The following is an 18,851-nucleotide window of genomic DNA, read 5'->3' on the forward strand; positions in this document are numbered from 1 at the left end:
CTACACTGCGGTTGTATAACTCCACAAACCAGTACAATTTCAGTCTACATTACTTTTTTTTCCAGAGTCATATAAGGTCACTGTGACATTTGACCTTTGACCACTGAAATCTAATCAATTCATCTTTGGGTCCCAGTAACAAATGGTTAAAATTTGAAGACATTCCCTAAAGGCAGACTTGAGACCGCCCAAATCTAATCACTTAATTCATTAGTCTAAGAAAACATTTTTGCCAAATGTACTAAAATTCTCTATGGGTGTTCCTGATACATCATGTCCAGAAGAACATGAGGTCGCTGTGACCCTGAAGTTTGACCTTTGACAACTGAAATTGAATCAGTTTATCTTTGAATTGAACTGAACATTTGTACCAAATTTCCAGGCATTCTTGAGATATCATGTTCACAATGGGACAAACAGACAACCTGAAAACATGATACCTCCGGCCACTGGCTTTCGCCAGTGCAGAGGCATAAAAAAATCCCTAGATGATATTTCAGATAGCTAGACGAAAGACTATATCTCTAAGAAAATACATTGGGAAACAAAAGCTAGGGGATCAGAGATTTACCCACAAATGAGACAAGACCTTCTCCAAAAGACGAAAAGAAGACTGAAGTCTCTATTAGATTGTAATGATAAACTGTATCTTTAAAACTGTGGAATTTACTTCACACTACTCACCAATACAGAGAGCAGGTGGTATGCCCACACACAGCAGATACTGGTAGATCATGAAGATGGACAGAAAGAGACAATATCTGGGCCAAATCCTGGCCATAGCTGCACGCCGGCGCTTCACCAAGATGGCTACCAACCAACAGCCATGGATTATCACCAAGAAGTTCATCCGCTGGCCAATCACATTCACCGTCATCAGGAAACAAATCTTTTAAAAAGAGGGAATGTTTTAGAAACTTAAATTACGAAAACAGGAAACAGGAAAAATAGTCTTAAACTTGATAATCGTTTTTTTTTCAATCCACTGATGCTCTGGAACAGTCTACCAGAGAAACTTATGAGCATTTCTTCTTTGTTTGAATAACATCTGAAAAAGTCTTGCAATAGACAATTATTTTTGATTCAGATATCTTTAGTTAGTTTTTCTTCACTGAAGATTTGTTATTATTACTCTCTGCTCTAAAAGCCCCATTCAGTACAGTAAGTGTTTTTTCTGAGATACCTCTAATCCAAACTTGTAGAAGGTGTAGTTGAGTAGGTACTTGAGGCAGGATATGAGGCCTTGGTCTACAGTGTCCCTGGTGGCAGCAGGGAACAGAGCGGGAATGGTTGGGGGGGATCGTTGGAGCTGACGGTAGTGGTGAGACTGGTGACGATACACTGTTGCCTCAAACACCAACAACATCAGCACAATTAAATGGTTCTACAAATAAAAACATTGAAAAGACCATTTAGTGGACTCAACATATGGAAGAAAAACTGAAAATGTAACATAATTTAACAGTAAAATGTCTCTCCAGAAACAGTGGAGAGCAGGGAGATAACTCCAAACATATTGATATACCTTGCTGTATCCCAGCACTGTGGCATCTTTCCTGATTCCAAACCAGTTGGCTGGATCCACTGGATCCTTATACAGAGAGGAGTTCATCATCTCCTCTGTTAACAGGTTGGTTTCATTTATTAAAGGCTGAAGGAAAAGAGGAAACAAACAAATTCACAAGTGATAACTAAACTTTATCATTCCAGCTCACAGTAGAGCACATTATTATTGTGTGAGGTCAAATTACTCTAAAACACCACCCACTGACCCAGCCCTTGGGGAGAAACACAAGACAAATAGGGAACAAGCAGTCACAAGCAGTGACTGTAACATGGGCTAAGTTTATATGTAGTTCAGAGTTTCAGACTTCCCTGCTCAAACTAATAGACATACTGCATAATGGCAATTCCAAGTGCTCAGGTCAGATCTAAATCTTTCCTGATTGCATCTACACATGTGATTTAATGTGGTCAAACCCTTTTGGATTGCAAATGCTTTGTATTTAATTAGTACTTTTCTAGACTTGATGACCGCTCAAAGCACTTTACAGTATTTGCCATTCACACACATTCATAGAGTGCATCTATGTGCAGCACTTTGTCTTTATGAGAAGGGTCAATTTTGGGGTTCAGTATCTTGCCCAAGGACACTTGGGCCTGCGGAAGACTGGGACTGAACTGCCAACCTTCTGGTTAGAGGACAACTGCTCGACCCCATTTTGACATTGTGTTTGTGTTAATCAAACTGTGACATCATCAGTAACATAATGGAATGTTACACTGTGAGATTATAATGAAATTTGTGTTTGTGTTAATTAAACTGATAAGACTCTAAAGAAAGATACTCCTAGATCAGATTCCAAATCATATATTCAAATTCAAGTGTTGATTTGGTTTTATTCAAACTGTTGTCAGAATGTAGAATATGTAGAATAACACTGCTTTTTCAAAATGCAGGTAACTAAAAAAAAACAGATACATAAAAAAAATTCTAAATGAACTGGAATGTAACGTAACATCATGGCTTAGTGTTCATGTGTGTCTTACCATGCTACAGTTACTGGAGTACTCAACAGGGTTGACAACGCTGAGCTGGTACAGCATCTTACACACTATGATGACACACACCCAGACCGTAGACAGGCAGGACGCCATGGGCCTGAAGCGACTGTAGGGCATTGCCAGAGACCACAACACTACCAGAACCACGTTCATCACAGATGGCTGTGGACAAACAAGAAAGAGGACAACATTATACCACAATGCACACAATAAAATATGAACATATTTAAGAGCTTTATGTCAGGTATCATGCACTTTGATTAGCCACCGCAACATTAAAACCTGTCACTCTGTTTCACACTACCAATACCATCTCCACTTTTTCAAAACCCTCCCACCACATCAGTAAACTATGTGATCTAAACTGTGTGTATTCAATCACAACCTCATTAAGATCCCTTTGACATTGTTCACTTGAAATATGTTTGAGATCAAGCAGGTTATTCTGATTTTAGCAGAAAGTGCCGGCCAGATGCAGGTGGCAGAATGAATAGGTCAGGCCAACAGGAGACTTCTGATACTGATATATATATGCAAATTACTAACTTGTAATGCATTTTGAGTAATTGTATTTTATTGCAAAAGTAGAGTAAAGGGAAGCAAAAAAATATTTTTGCAACGCTGCTTGTTTATGCTTTTGAGTTTTCTGCAAATAAATATTAATAGCATCCTAGATGGCTTCCGGGTGGAATATGAAGTGTTTGTGGTTGAAGTGCGTTTTTTCGAATTTCAAGACAGTGGACATGGTACTGAGACAACTGTGAAAATGATTCACCTTGAGCATAACCATATAGCATAATTGTGGCATGATTGACTGCTGTGCAGTGTGTTATTCATTCTTTGTCTCATTCTTTGTGCACAAACTCAACAGCCACTCCAACTGCGTTTACCTCTTCAAGTGCCACCCACACAGAGAAGAAGGCCACTGTCTTGAGGATGTGGAGTTCCAGAAGCCTCCAGAGAAACACCTGAACTTTGGTCAGAGTGTCAGAGAATCTTCTGGACAGAACCAGTAACCTGTCCATTACCAGACCCCACTTACTGGGCATCAACTCCTCTTAAGAAGGGAAGAGAGAGGACAGATGAGGAGAGACAGTGACAAGATGAGGGGTAGACAGAAAGGACAACAATTAATCAGCTGAGAACAGTCCTTTCTGCAAATGTTTGTGATTTTAAATTTAGTCACATTCACATTCTCATGTAAGCTTCACCTCTCACTCAAAAAACCATCACTATTCTCAGCTAGCTGTGTTACTGTCTTTAAGTTATGGTTAATATCATCTTATGACCATGAAATAATAACATAACTATATATAAAGGTGGACGATTTGGGCTCCCCAAAAATGAAGGTTAACTGTTTCAATCGTCACCTAATGGCCTAAAAGGTCATAAACCCTACCTCCTCCATGTTAGTGGATTGGGCATGGAACTAAAAAGTCCAAATAAAAGTTTCTCTAAGATGGCCATTTTATGTTGTTGTTATCACATTCATTCAAGTGATTTTGTGATGAGTACTTCTCTCTTCCTCTCTCTGTCTTTCATGTATTTACAGTATATCACACTAATACTTGTCATTAACTTTCAAGTATCTCTGACTCTAGAGCTAAAAAATCCACATCTGACACGACTGCTTCCATAATTGTCATCAGTCATCATTATTAGACTACTACTGCTTTTATTATTATTATTTATTATATTATATAACTATTATTATTATTATTATTATTATTAAGAAATTAAAATAAACTTTACCTTCATCTTCAGATTCCTCATCCATGGTATTCAACAGGTCTTCTTCTTCAAAGTCCCCCCCCACATTCCCAGACCCAGTCGGCTCAGTCCTTTCACTGTTCTTCTTCCTGGAGGCAGATTGTGTCATTAGTAAAAGGGAGAGAATATAATTGCTTGGTAAAGACTGTAAAAGCCCAACAGAAAGCAGAGGGGTGGGTTTACATATTCACTTGTGTTTGTAAGCAGAGACATGATGCCTCACATATTACTCATGTTTCATTGTTCAGAGTAAGTACTGTATTTTTAATCAGAGTGGATCATGCTTTTAACTTCACTGGTTCTTCATTCATGATAGGAGACATCTTTAAAGTGAAACTAATTTAAAATTACAAAAACAAACATTTTTGATTTAGAGAAATCTGTACAAAATTCTAATATTTGAAAAAATTCAAACATCCAGTTAAGAGGATGGAACTTCATTTATGAACTCTGTCTTCCAAATGAATGTCTCAATGATTAGGTAATAACTTATTGGATTAGAAGTAAACTGAGCAGCATAGTCTGCACTTTCAATAGGAGTATGATATTCATCACCAGAGGACCCCGCTTTCCAAAAGACAGTTCAATGACACTGTCTTTACAGTATGTTTATACATACACCCCTTTTCTTTTCCTGTAAAACATTATCATAGTTTGGACTGACGAGTTAACCGTGAACATGAAACTGAACATATTATCTTGTGGGTTGTAGCAGGCATGTAGCAGAGTGAATTCATAGGAGGTGGAGGGTGTTTTGTTTTGAGGGTGTTGGCTGAGGTCTTATTTCTTCATTGCTCCTCTGCACTCCTCCTGATCTACTGTAACAATCCAACGGTCCATACAGTATTTATCTGAAGATGTGACCCCGGTCCCTAAACCCTCCGCTTCCTCAGAGATTCAGCTTCACTCAAATGGATCACATTACAGAAGACACTCATACAAATCACTGTAACTTTAAACAACACATTTCTTCAGTGATATGAGCAGTGGGAGTGTGCAGGCTGTGTTACCTGTGTATTGGTTTAACATGCTCCAGGTTAGTGATTCTCATGAAGGGTTTGTGGAAGTAGTGCAGCTGCAGAATACAGGCCAGCAGGAAGAAGCCAGGGATCAGAATACTGCTGAAGAGCTCAGACAGAGCAAATGTCTCCAGACCAATGGCTGCCAGCCTGAGGACGACAAGGATTTATGTCAATTATTCATAAATAAAAACATTGTATTACTACATGGTAAATCTGGACCCAGGTAGTGAAACAGGGTTCACAATGATCCTGCTAAAGACATAGGTAAATAGGGGTTTAAATATTATATATACAAAAAAGGAAAGCATCAGCAGGGTTGAGGAAGACACTGTCTTTGAGAACATACTGTTCTTCTGTGAAGCCAGTGAAGTTTCTCCAGTATCGAGGGAAGTCTTCAAACTGGTAAGTGTAGATGGAGATCAGCACCAGCATGGTGTAGGCCACAACAAGCCACCAGAAGAGCTTCAGCAGACGCCTCCACAGAGAATAGTACACCTGGGAAACATGAAATGTGCAATATGAATTTACTCAATATGAATATCTTTTTAAGTGACTTTTAATTTAAAATATATATGTTGAAATAGCTACAACAATTGAGAATTGAGTGTGTCATATCAAAGTTATCTATATAAGCGTATCTGATGACCTGTTGAACCTGTAGGCCAATGACCTGTAGGCCTGCTCCTACCTGATAGAGACAGAGGAAGAGCAGGAGCAGCAGCATGTAGATGATCTTGTATCCAACAAGTTTTCCAGCAAAGGAGACCGTGATGAACATCCCTCCACACACATAGATCCAGTATTTGGCAAAACAGCTCATTAGCATGGCTCCCAGAACCTTCAGCACTGATTCGTTACCAGCCCCCTCTGATGGCAAGGATACAAAGTTAGAGAGGAAGGAGAAAAGGAGCCTCCAATGAAGAGGGCCTGTAAAACATGTGCCATCCTCTGCAAAACAGTATCCAAAACACAAGTCTGTGTTTGTGCCAAATGAACCCAATAGAGGCAGAAGAAAAACATCTGCTTGTTTAGCTTGTTGGAGGGTTCATCATCTTTGAGGATGTTTGGTTTCATAGACAATAACAATGAATATTTATGGCAGGACATTGTGTGATGAGGCTAATGTTCATCCCATCCCCATATTTCTTTGTATTTTTATGTAGAAACTAGATTATCCAATGCAATATGTGTGTGTGTGTGTGTGTGTGTGTGTGTGTGTGTGTGTGTGTGTGTGTGTGTGTGTGTGTGTGTGTGTGTGTGTGTGTGTGTGTGTGTGTGTGTGTGTGTGTGTGTGTGTGTGTGTGTGTGTGTTACAGATGTCGGACCTCCTGAAGTGACTTCCTGCAGTGGTGTGGCCATTTTCCTCTTCCTGCTGAAGTTTTCCTTCACTGACTGACGCACCAAGAGCCAGAAAGTTAGAGAGAACAGAAGCTGGAGAGAGAGAGAGAGAGAGAGAGAGAGAGAGAGAAAGAGAGAGAGAGGTGGAAAACACATAAAACATGGTGAGCAAGAATGTACAACACTGAGTTTTTGAAAAGCAGCTTCTAACCAACAATGTCTACCCCTTTACTTCACTGTCAAAACAACAGAACTTTGTTCATTGAACCTACTGAAAATAACCATAAGGGGGTAGAAAATATTGGATTGAGTGACTTGGTCATAACTGCCCCAACCACCCTCCATCCACTATATTGCAGTTTGGAGAGACAAGCCCTAATAGATCTGTTTTATATCACTCAGCTTTACATATGACCTCCAGCTTCCAATAGCATCTTTCCAAAGCCAGAAGTCAGTGATAACAGGTTATATTGATGATAAATATCATACAGAGAATAAAAGGACACAGGCTTTATTTCATCATCATAAAATCACCAGTATCTGTGCTCTTAACTTACCATGGCTCCCAGTCTTAGACAGGGGTACTGGGCTCTGTCCAGTCCAAGCTGTCTGAGGCTCATGGTTCCCACAGTGGTGGGTAGCTCAGGCTGAAGCTCCATGGCCCAGACGTACTGCAGACAGCACAAAGCCAGACCATAGAGCAGGATGAATGGAGAGCACAGAGTGGCTGCATGGCGCCTGCAAAGAGAAACAGCTACTTGAATAACAGGTCTAAACGTTAACACAACACTTAAGTGGAGGTTCAGTCGTAACAGAACCTGTGAAATCTACACAACTTTAAAATGTAAGATATGTATTTGTTTTGTTAAACAACGATAGAAATGAAGCCCAGTCATCTGTAGGGAGGAATAAAGCAGAGCAGCACATTCTTGATCTGTTCTGTCTCAGCTACAGGTGTGAACCCAACCTGGCACGCAGGATCCAGATGAGACAAGCCCACAGCAGCAACACGAAGGTCAGCCAGCTGTGGTACGTGATGCTCCACACCTGAACAAAGTGGAAACAGCACATGACAACAAAAACAAATCTATTAAGTGAGATTCTTATTGCTATAGTGTTTTGGTATGCTATTACTACAGGCTTTCTAACTCACTTCTCATTCATATATGTTGACATATATCTTATACTATTTGTACAAAATTGTGCTTTATTACAATAGTTACCATCATGGCTATGAGAGCACAGACGTAGCTCTGCTGCATCACCACCTTTCCCATCAGGAAAAAGGGACTTTCACCCTGTGGGCAACTGGGGACGTCACTAACACCTGGCAGAAATAACACACAACATCTCAGTATGCAGTAATAATGTTATTATTACAACATTATTTATGTTGTAGTAATTAAGAAAACAATGATTTTCTTTATTATTACAACATTGTGTTTATAGTATCACCTCTATCAGTTTTGTTTAATGGCTGAGATTTTGACAAAGTCAGATGGAACAAAAACACAAGGGTCAGACAGGTTGTGCAGAGATCAGCAGTTAAACCACATCATCCACAGGTCCCACTTGAAGTTAGAACAGGAAAACTGTGACAAAGTACACTACACACTCATTTCCTGCTATGAAAAAGTTAGTCTAACCTCAAGAATCGAATACAACCTGCCTGACAGTCTCATAACTCTTGTAATGTAACTCTGTTCCCAGATCGCACCAGTGTCACCGAAATGAAAGGCAAAGCAATGATTCTCATTTAAGAGACATTTGGCAATAGTGTAGCGCAGTGTGAAGCTAATGGTACTATATAGAAATGATTGTTTAGTAAACCTCTGGTCACACTCTACCCTGCCAGCTCAAGCTTTTACATTTTTGTTATTGCAGTTTCCTGTTGCAGGTCATCTGTTGCAGCCAGGATCAGGATAACTGTCGTCACAGGAGAATTGTTTGTTGTGGGGAAACAAAGCCTGGGGAAATGTCCTTTTTCATAAATTAACCTTATATAACAGTGTAAGAACACACTATCAGGAGTCCTGACATTTGACATCAATTCACATGAATATTTCAAGGAATTATTACACTAGTATTAGTCATTAGGACTGTTACAGATACTTTGACCATACTTTTTAAATTTGAATGAAAGATAAAAAATGATTTTCAAGCTGTAATCCCTGGGGAATCACTCCTTGTAACTGTAGTCATTCTGACCTGTGTCCTAAAGGACTACTCTCATATTATTTGTAATAGATCAAACCTAAATGTTTGTCTTGTTTTTAACCTACAAACTGCTTCATTTACATAAATGATTTCTGAGAAAAACTGTGCATTTGATACCCAGGTCTGTGTGACTCTCTCCAGCCACAGCTTCTCCTCCGCTGCTTCCTGACAAGAGCATGAGCTGAAACAGAAGATCAAGAGACACACATCAAACTCTTGACTTGAGTCAAGAAAACATTCCCCACACCTGTTCTGGAATGTTGAGGTCATTGGAGTTCACTCAACTCACTGTCATGGTCATGAAACCAATTTTAGACATCTTAAGCTTGACAGCAGAAATCCAGCTTCATCAGACCAGTGAAAGGCACTTTGAATGGCCATTAAGACTAGAAAAGTGCTATATAAATATATGTATGTATGGAGTCCATTTTCCAAAGTTCAGGTAGTTATCCTGAAACTCACACTCTGTTGACCATATTTCAGGTGACTTGCACACTGTTTCAAAAAGCAGCAGTGAAAGGGTAGTAGATAGACAAACTCTTCTATACGCTGAACAGTACACAGCTTCTGAAGAAGAAGCTTGAAAGGCTTCTCCACACTCAAGTAGGGTGACAGTGTAGGAATTCATATTCAAATATCAGCATTGGGCAAGAACAGTGAAAGTCCATATAGATTTAGCTTAGTGAGTAGCAGAGTGCAGACATTGAGATGAGTACCTGTGTGTCATCTTCATAGTTATCTTTCTGTTTATTCCATGACCTTAACTCCAGCTCCTCCCCCTCAACCTGCTCAACACAAACACAACATCGGAGAAGAAACACATAATCACCCTGACAGCTTTTTATAAATGAAACAAAATATTGCAACTGTCATGCTAACGTTTCAAATGGTTTGTCAGTAATAGGACCATTATGAGGTCTGGCCTAAGGTGCAGAGAGTGTTATTTTCTCCAGGACACTAGTTTGGCTCCTTCATAGGTGGTGATGTCTAATCACACAAACCCTGTTATTCAATTCAAGTGTCTTGTCTTTCTTTTTAACCAAAATACAAAAGCATGATCCTATCTCCCCTATAGCTTCCCTTCACTGGCTGCCTGTGCATAAAATTGATTTTAAAACATGGCTCTTGACTTTTAAATCCCTGTATGGTTTGACACTAAGGTACTTGGCTGAGCTTTTAAATCAACTCAACAACATATATAACATAAGTCAAATTATTTTTAGACATGACATTTTAAAACATATTATACTTTAAATAGCAGCCAGATAGAATAACAAAATATCAAGTTATTCTTGTTAGCACTATTGACAGCCTTTACTAGCACAAGAGTAGGAAGATTTAGCATTTTGCATTACGAGAATTAAATTGAAATGTCGGAAAAATTAATACAAATATTACATTTCAAAATATTTTAGAATCAAGTCAGACTATATCAGAGGAAAAATATTGAAGGATGGAGCTGAGGAAGGCTGCCGTGTCTCAACCTCCCCCACAGCTCTGCTCTTTTTTCAGTTTTTTTGTTATGTATTCTTCTTTATTATGCATTATGCTATTTTTTTTTAATGTTTTGCTTGTGTAACATTTGAGCATGGCTTGAAGGGAGCCTGTGACTCAAGCATTTAATTGCCAGCAATTGTTGAATGTAGTTGTTGTGCACATGACATTAAAGTCTAGAATCTTGAATCTAATTATGCATAGTGAGATTAAGTTAAAAAATGGGGAGAATTAACTTGACACTTCAAGAGTAAAGTCAAACTGTTTGATAATTTGTAAGGCATAATTTGTAAGAAATCCTTTCTCTTTTAGCCGTTATTGCACTGAAAATTGTATCTGTTCAGAAGGAGAAACCATACAAGCTTGAAGAGGCAGCCGCATTCGAGCCAACTGAAACAGCTGCTAATGGACTTACACAGCTTAAACAGGAGTATATTTAATCTTGACAATTTCACAGTATTTATTTACTAAATAGTATTTCATCTTTATTCTTAAATGCAAACAAAATCTTTCTCTGATTTAGTTCGACTCTATTCTCGACATTTCAGAAAAAATGATTATGCCTGACTGTAATACACTTCTGAGAAGAAGTCAGGGTGAATCGAGGAGTCGACTTAACACTGGTCTTTAACACGGGAGACCACTGTTGTTAAAGACGTAGTAGCACATACCTGGTTCGGTGTTCCATGACGTCCTGTCTTGAGAACAGTTGCTATGGTAATGTAGAGGAGAAACAGTATTCCTGGGTTGACATAAACTGGCCAGTCGTGATTGGCATTGAGGATGAGTTCATAGGGCGAGGAGCAGTTTCCTGGTATGATGATGTCCTTCAATCCAAAGAGTCTTGACAGGAACATAGGTAAAGACAAAACAGAGAAAGAGAGAAGAGTTAGTGATACAGTAGAATTCATTAATGGCATGGGGATCGAATGCTTCTTATAATTCTAATCAATGTTGTAAATACTGTTATTTTGCCAGTTTTCTCAGTTACAAGCAGCATCGTGCACTTCTGTCCGTCCCTGCAGAGGGATCACTCACATGTGCTTCTCTCTGAGGATTCTATGTTTTTTTCCCGTGTTAATATGTTTTTGGGGGTAGTTTTCCTTCCTCTTGTTGAGGGATAAGGACAGAGGATGTCGCACCTTGTTAAGCCATATGAGACAAATTGTGATTTGTGAATATGGGCTATACAAATACACATTTTATTGACTGATTATCATTGCCCACAAATGCCGAAAAATAATAATAAGCAAGGCCTTCATCAAAGTAAAACCAATCCATCTGAGAACTTTGAAAGTAAGAAAATAACAGACGATCAAAGAAATACAGTGATAAGAAACCACAGAGTCTGAGTCCAGGTCTGAGAAGACCTGTGGTCAGCACTGTAACAAGATAGTGACACATTTGCCAGAATGCATTTAGCAGCAATATATGAGAAGTACCTCTATAAATAGTTTTGGATAAAGAGCTGAGACAGTATGAAGCTCAAATACAGTATGTGCAGGTCCAGTAAGGTGAGGGACAAGTTCACAGTTGTTAAAGGACAACAGTTAATTGAGATTATAACTGTGGCTCAGATAGAGTGGGTCATCCACTCATCACAAGGTTGGTCACAGAATGTAAATAAAATTCATTACACAATCAGCCCATTTGTTTAATAGTGGCAGGCACAGAAAGGCCCATTTTGAATTAGTAAAAACATAGATATAAAACTTACTATGACATTTTCAGAAACCTCTCATCCAATCATTTTCAAATTTGATGCATTTCTTAAGGACAGTCCAGGGTCGACTTGAAATTATGATTTGGGTGCATGGTTGTCGAGAACAAAACCCTAATTCTAACCCCCAATTATTGTTAGACTTCACTTACTGTGATGTCAGTGACTATGTCAAATCCGTAACAAACCCACATTTTGCCATCACTGATGTCTGTTATTAATCTTGCTCCTAACCTGCCCAACCTCCACCACAGGCTAAAACCACGAACTCCAAACCTCAACCTTTGCTCTGTTTCAATGAATTTGGTTTCAGTCATTTGATTTAAACTGGTGCAGTGCCTGTTCTAAACATTCCTTTTAAGAATGGTTCTTTTTGCTCCAGAGCTATTTATATGGTGCAGAGTTGTTAGAAAACTCTGTGTTCTTCCTACCTGGTTTATCTGCAATGAAGATTTTAAGTCAGTATTTTTCATAAAATTAAACTGAATTTGCTTTATTAATGTTCATGTATGTGGCTTGTATAGAAGTTTGAATGATTTAATTAACTGCTGTTGTTTTTTTTATAAATTCATGTCGACGATTTCGTTGGTCTGTTAAGCAAACGATACCATCTTCAGACCCAAGTTCAAAACTTTTCAAAATAAAAGCTCTGTAATTCTGCTCAGTATAAAACATTAGAGCACCAAAACGACCGTTGTGCTTTCACTTTGTAGACAAATTGCAAAGATTCTATGAATGTTGTTGCCATGATGGAGATCAGCACCTGCGACAAACATGAATATTTGTGTAAGCCCGATATGGTGAAATAAAAATAATTAAATTATCAAAATGATCTGGCAGGGATTTTGACCTGCAGTTTGACCCAGTGACTGACCACTGCTGTTTATCTGAGGACGTGGAAGAAGACAAAGACACACTGCCCCGCACCCACTGACTTCTAGAGAGCGCTGATTTCCGGTTTATTCCATTTGTATTATTGAATGAATTGCATGTCCGAATCACACCAAATTAGGCACTTCCCTAGGCCATTAAGAATACATATGCCAAGTGTGAAGCCAATAAGATGAACGGTTCTCCAGATAATGTGTCCCACATACAGACATACAGACACAGACAGACATTTGTAAAATTAGTAGAAGGATTGATACACTATCAGTTTCGGAAAAGATACCGCGCCCTTGTTCCTGTGGCTTGAATGCACTTAATCTAAGTCACTGTGGACAGAAGTGTCATATCATTATTGCTGTTGCTACAGTGGCTTCAGATAGATACTGATGATGAGCTATTTTTTGTAGGTCAAATCTGTAAATATTGAATAGAAAGGTGTGTCATTCTCAGTACAGAAATTAAAACAAGAACCTTCTTGGGGATAGGTCAGAGTTCCCAGACTGATGAACAGCTGGTAAAGTTATACTGACACAGGCACCTGGCAAGAATGCTGGAGATGATGGATGAGAGAGCAACGGAGCCAAGGAGAGATCACATGTCAGGGTAGAAAGCTGCTCTACTCATTCATCTTTCTACAGTTTAACTGGTTACGTTTAGCTGAAGTGATGAGGCACGTCATTCCAAACATTCCAGCCCTGAAATCCCACTCAGCACCCATTGCTCTCTTCTAACTCACATGTTTGCACCTTTCTGATTTCTTCTGTTTCTAAACTCACACAATCTATCACACTCCTGTCTAATGTTTCTTTTCAGTCCACTTCTTCCACAAATGGCACACAACTCCTGTGCTGGACAAATATCATCCAATTTCTAGGTCACAGAGAAAAAGAACCCGAATGAGTTCAGAGATATGAAGGTAATTATGCTCCTCAAGGCAGAAGGACTGGAGAGAAGTTTTTAATCTGTGGAATGCAGTGTTGGAGCATAAGAATCTGGCCCTTGTGTATATGCAGCCTTTGAATACACATTTCTGTCTCTAGTTCTGTCTCCAATCTTGGTAGCTAAGTGATAGATGAGGCACAAGCTCTAGTTTCAGTTACACAGTCAAGAAAAATATATTGAAATCTTTCAGCATTGTTTAGACATCCGTGATTTTGGCAACTATAATTTGACAAAATTCTTCAAAGGTATGTTAAACATGACTGCTGATCCACTTTAGCTACAAAACTTTGGTATCATTTGTAATATGTTCACTAGGTAATCCAGTCATAATTTACCTTACAGTGAAATAAATCAAAATCAATAAAAAATACATTTGAATATTTCACCAAGACTTAATGATGTCTTATATTTAACAATATAACTTTGGAATGCAAATCATGTAGGAGAGCAGAATTTTGTTTTAACCTTAACTAAATAATGACAGAGCTGTAGGGTAGGCTTCTGTGACAAGCCAATTAAATGTTCTATTCACATTACTTTGTATTATTATTCTCTCCTTCAGCAGTAACATCACCATTCCAATATTTAACACAGACACACAGAGAGTGAGAGTGTACTTGTGATCATCATCTGGAGTTTTGTGTACTGCCAACAGTATCAAGAATGAATGTGATTAGCATTTTAGTGTTCAGAACAGAGGGTTGTCTCACCTTTTTAGATTTTATTTACGCTTTGTCAAATCAGAGGTTTTAGTGTATGTACACACACGCGCGCACACACACACTATGTGCACATGCATGCACCCAAAGCAACCCTGAAGCATTCATGGTTTCTCGCAGTGCAGTGAGCTCTAGTCTTACCTGGCCCACAGACTGTGTGGGGGGAACAGGGCCTGGGCCAGCAGACTCTGGTACAAGTACAGACAAACCATGTGACCAGCAGTGAAGAAGCCCACCATCACACACAGTGCATTGAAACCCAGGTGACTGATGGGAAGATGGTAAGCCCACCACGTGCACACACCAATAAACAGCAGGAAGTAGACGGCTGAGAAGGCAGAGGGCAGTGTGATGCCTGGAAGGAAAAGGAAGGAGAGGTAAGACACACACTCAGTTTACACAGAGAGACACGCTCTATAAACAACTGGAAAAAACATGTGTAATCCCTGTGCTCCCTTCACACAACCTTATGAGTGCTATACATGTTTGCACATTTACATCATTTCAAGAAAGGTTTTATCCCCTTGTCCCATCCAAATTCAGGGACAGATATCAACTCCAAATGAATGCATCCAGAAGAGCCATACTCTGTTTTGAGGCCTGTTTACCGAGTGGAAGCAGTGGGGAAATATGTCTTCTACCACATCCAAATCTTATTTACATACTTTATCAACATGTAGGGAGTGAAAATCAGTTTTCACTGACAATAGTGTGAGAACAGTGCTTTGGGAGAAAGTGGGAACAGCAGAGTGGTGAGAATGACATGATTGTTGTGCTGATTATAAGAGAAGTACCAGCTATTTATATCTTCCCTCTTTTTTAAGAGATGTATATCATTACATCTGACAAGCTTTGTGGTTTGTGTGTGGACATAAAAAAAACTTAAACTGTCATATAACCTACATCACTAACACAGATTCTGTCATGATTCTAGTACAGTTCTACTGGAATTGATGCTGCCACATGCCTGAATTCAAAATATGACATAGCATCATACGGCTGTGAGAGCAGCTTAGTTGATGGAAGTTAAACACACACCACCTTCAGTTTGAGAGCACAGACAACACGGTCACTCTGTCTACATGGCCACAGAGGGATGGCAGATTCTCTGGATGTTGATCTGCAAATATTCCTCACTTCACAGCAGTCTTTAGTGACCCTCTGTCTCTGGACATGACTCAGAATGCCAAAACAGATCTAAACATAAAGATGAACCAAATACCAATGTCTGAACTGTACTCAAGCTTCTTTCAGCTTCTTCTCACCAGCCAGTGCCAGCAGGCTGATGGCCAAGATTCTGCCCAGGTCCCGAAGAATTTTCCGAACTATGACCTTCAGCCGTTCAGCCATCTGCTTGGCTCTGGTTGCTGTGGAAACCTCCTCATCAGGGTCACCAGCTAATGATCTCTCTTCATCATCTTCATTATCTTCATCTCCCGATGTCTCTTCTTCTTCCTCCTCCTCCTCCTCCTCCTCCTCCTCCTCCTCCTCCTTCTCATCATCATCAACATCATCATCATCATCATCACCTTCTGGGGTTTTATCTGTTGAATCATCTTCTAGCTAAGGTGGGAAAGGGACAAAAGTAAAAGTTTTAAAAGTTATAGTTACTGAATTACAGTATAGTCACACATAAAATTACAGTGGTGCACATTTTCTTCAATTACTGTTTATTATTTCTGTTGTCTTTACCTGCACTGTGTCATCTTTCCTCGTACACAGTAGTCTTCACAAGCAGAGGCCAGATGATAAGATTACAAATGTCACTGCATCATGTTCTTGCACATTTACTCTTAAATTGAGTAATAATAAAACTCAGAACTTTTTGTTTAACTTCCCTTTATAAACTTATTACTAAAGCTTATTTTGGTTTGAGTCTACTTTATAAGACAGGGGTGTCATGCTTACAGTGAACACAGACTGTGTCATTTTAATTTACTATATGTTTACAATACAAAAATAGGGGGACTCTGATGTCTATAATGTGATAAATCATGAAGTATTAATCAGACAGGCGTCAGTTGTTGGCTTGGGGACCATCTGACTTCCATAATGCTACATTATTAAGTCTGCCATGTGATAGTCTGGAAACCATCCCAGGTATACTCTGCCTCTTGCATTTTGTCAGATGCTTTTATAGTCATAGGTGTTGACCTGATGATTTTCCAGTATTCACTTTACTTTTTTCTCTAAATCTGGTCTCCACCACCTACTGAGCAAAATATGTGGCTTTTTACCTGCTCAATGCTCCATTATGCCCGCCAGTTAGTCTTAGCTGATTTATTAAAGGAGGCTAAAAAATATAAAACTGTTAGTGAAGCTTTAAACATCATAATTGTAACTTGACAGTTCCAGCAGGCCCCATGAATCCTGCACATCTTTACAATTTGTCTAATCGCCGCAAAGTTTGCCCAATCATCATAGTTTCCTGTGAGTTTCATTTATCATAGGAGCCACCCCCTGCAAAACATTGATCGAGACATGTGTAATTCACAACACTTACTTCCTTGTTTCTGGTTGTGAAGATGCAAAAATGTGTGACATAAGCATCCCACATTTACCAACAAAAAAATACTGCTGAAGGACGCAAAGGAAAAACACAAAGGAAAATCTACTTCAGATTGCAGAAATATAGACTGATGAAGTCACTTGAGGAAGTCAGTGGGGTCACCCAACATGAAGATTCATCCTCAGTGGATCATTAACAACAAATGTCATCATTTGTTGTCATTAGCTTGTCATGGACCACAGTCAAGGGTCATTTGTGACCTGACAATTGAACCCAATGAATACCCACAGGAAATATCATAGAAACCTGTAGCCAGTAGTTCTTGAGATATCTTGCTCTGGAGGTGTTGGATACACCAATCAACTAACATACTGATATTGGAATCATTAGAGACCCTGCTCTTCACAAGGCAAAAACAATAGGGACCATGGGTTTATCACATCAACATGAAAAACGCTCAAAACCACGGTCTCCGTCTTGGCCGACATCTCTCTACTGTTTGTTTGGGCGGTTGCCCTGGAGACAGAAAGAATGAAAGAGAGAAGGTAAACAGAGAGGTAGAAACCCACAAAGACTGAAAGACGGCCGGGGGAGAATGAAGATTAATTATAGTCCTTAAAATAACAGGAAGGACAAATGTTAATAATTAGAGCAATGTCTGAACCCTGTGTCCTACAGGGAGCGTGTTAAAGATAGAAGACAGACAGCATACAGTATACAGGTGTGTGTTAGCAAGATTAGAACAATTTAGAGCAATCTATCTCTAATCTTTCCTAGTCCCCGTCTCTGCCTCCCTCAGTCAATCCACCGAGTGCAGCGTCAGGCCCTCATAAAGGCAAACACATGAAGCAACACACACAAGACAAATGGGTCATTCAGTGTCAAACCATCAAACTTTTGGGCTGCACTAAACCCAACTAATTCTCTCTTTTCCCCAGTCTGAAACAGAGGTAGCAGCACAAATCTTTGCCTGTCTGACTGACATCTCTCAGTGGATGTCCGCACACTACCTGAAAATCAACCTTGACAAGACCGAGCCCTGACCTTACTATCACCATTGACAACTCTGTTGTAGACCTTACCCAGACCGCAAGGAGCCTGGGTATGACACTCGACAGTCAACTTTCCCTTACCGCCAACATTGCAGCTACAACCCGATCGTGTAGATACATGCTGCACAACTTCAGGAGAATACGTCCCCTTCTCAAACAGAAGGCGGCGCAGGTTCTGGTCCAGGCCCTGGTCATCTCACGCCTAGGCTACTGCGACTCCCTCCTGGCTGGTCTACCTGCTAGTGCCATCCGACCTCTGCAGCTCATCCAGAATGCAGCAGCTGTGAACGAATTGGGACCAGTCTACATCCAGGACATGGTCAAACCTTACACCCCGACCGTCCACTCCACTCTGCATCAGCCAATCAGCTTGCGACTCCCTCACTGTGAGCTAGCCACTCAACAAAATCACGACTGTTTGCAGAAAGTCTACACATCTTCCGCCGCAGACTCAAGACAAATCCCTTCCGTCTACACCTTGTTTAAGAAGACGATGTCAATAACCATTGTCAATTCTGGTGTTAATATAAAAAATTATAATAATAATAAAAATAATTAAGTTTAGTTCCATGTATTTTGCACTTAACTTAGGTCGGTTGAAGCACTTGTAGTTTG

The 18,851-nt window shown here is 39.6% G+C and overlaps 1 protein-coding gene across 2 annotated transcripts in view; it reads right to left on the minus strand.

The window, feature by feature from the left end:
* piezo1 (piezo-type mechanosensitive ion channel component 1) overlaps positions 1-18,851 on the minus strand; it is a 77,632-nt gene that overhangs the window by 26,965 nt on the left and 31,816 nt on the right. Inside the window, exons 1-19 of one of the 2 annotated variants that reach the window (XM_034609431.1) lie at positions 16,368-17,036; positions 15,941-16,238; positions 14,817-15,030; positions 11,078-11,249; positions 9,629-9,697; positions 9,030-9,093; positions 7,919-8,022; positions 7,663-7,742; positions 7,253-7,433; positions 6,683-6,788; positions 6,046-6,224; positions 5,704-5,852; positions 5,346-5,504; positions 4,318-4,424; positions 3,456-3,622; positions 2,551-2,727; positions 1,526-1,651; positions 1,184-1,384; positions 685-889 (exon numbers count right to left, since the gene is read on the minus strand). In XM_034609431.1, the coding sequence (XP_034465322.1) occupies positions 685-889; positions 1,184-1,384; positions 1,526-1,651; positions 2,551-2,727; positions 3,456-3,622; positions 4,318-4,424; positions 5,346-5,504; positions 5,704-5,852; positions 6,046-6,224; positions 6,683-6,788; positions 7,253-7,433; positions 7,663-7,742; positions 7,919-8,022; positions 9,030-9,093; positions 9,629-9,697; positions 11,078-11,249; positions 14,817-15,030; positions 15,941-16,025 (2,545 nt within the window). In that variant the 5' untranslated portion in view covers positions 16,026-16,238; positions 16,368-17,036. Of the gene's footprint in view, positions 1-684; positions 890-1,183; positions 1,385-1,525; positions 1,652-2,550; positions 2,728-3,455; positions 3,623-4,317; positions 4,425-5,345; positions 5,505-5,703; positions 5,853-6,045; positions 6,225-6,682; positions 6,789-7,252; positions 7,434-7,662; positions 7,743-7,918; positions 8,023-9,029; positions 9,094-9,628; positions 9,698-11,077; positions 11,250-14,816; positions 15,031-15,940; positions 16,239-16,367; positions 17,037-18,851 lie in introns of those variants that run through there. The other variant, XM_034609430.1, reaches the window with a different exon arrangement.

Source organism: Hippoglossus hippoglossus, chromosome 15 (assembly GCF_009819705.1).
Source record: "Hippoglossus hippoglossus isolate fHipHip1 chromosome 15, fHipHip1.pri, whole genome shotgun sequence".
Lineage (NCBI taxonomy): Eukaryota > Metazoa > Chordata > Actinopteri > Pleuronectiformes > Pleuronectidae > Hippoglossus > Hippoglossus hippoglossus.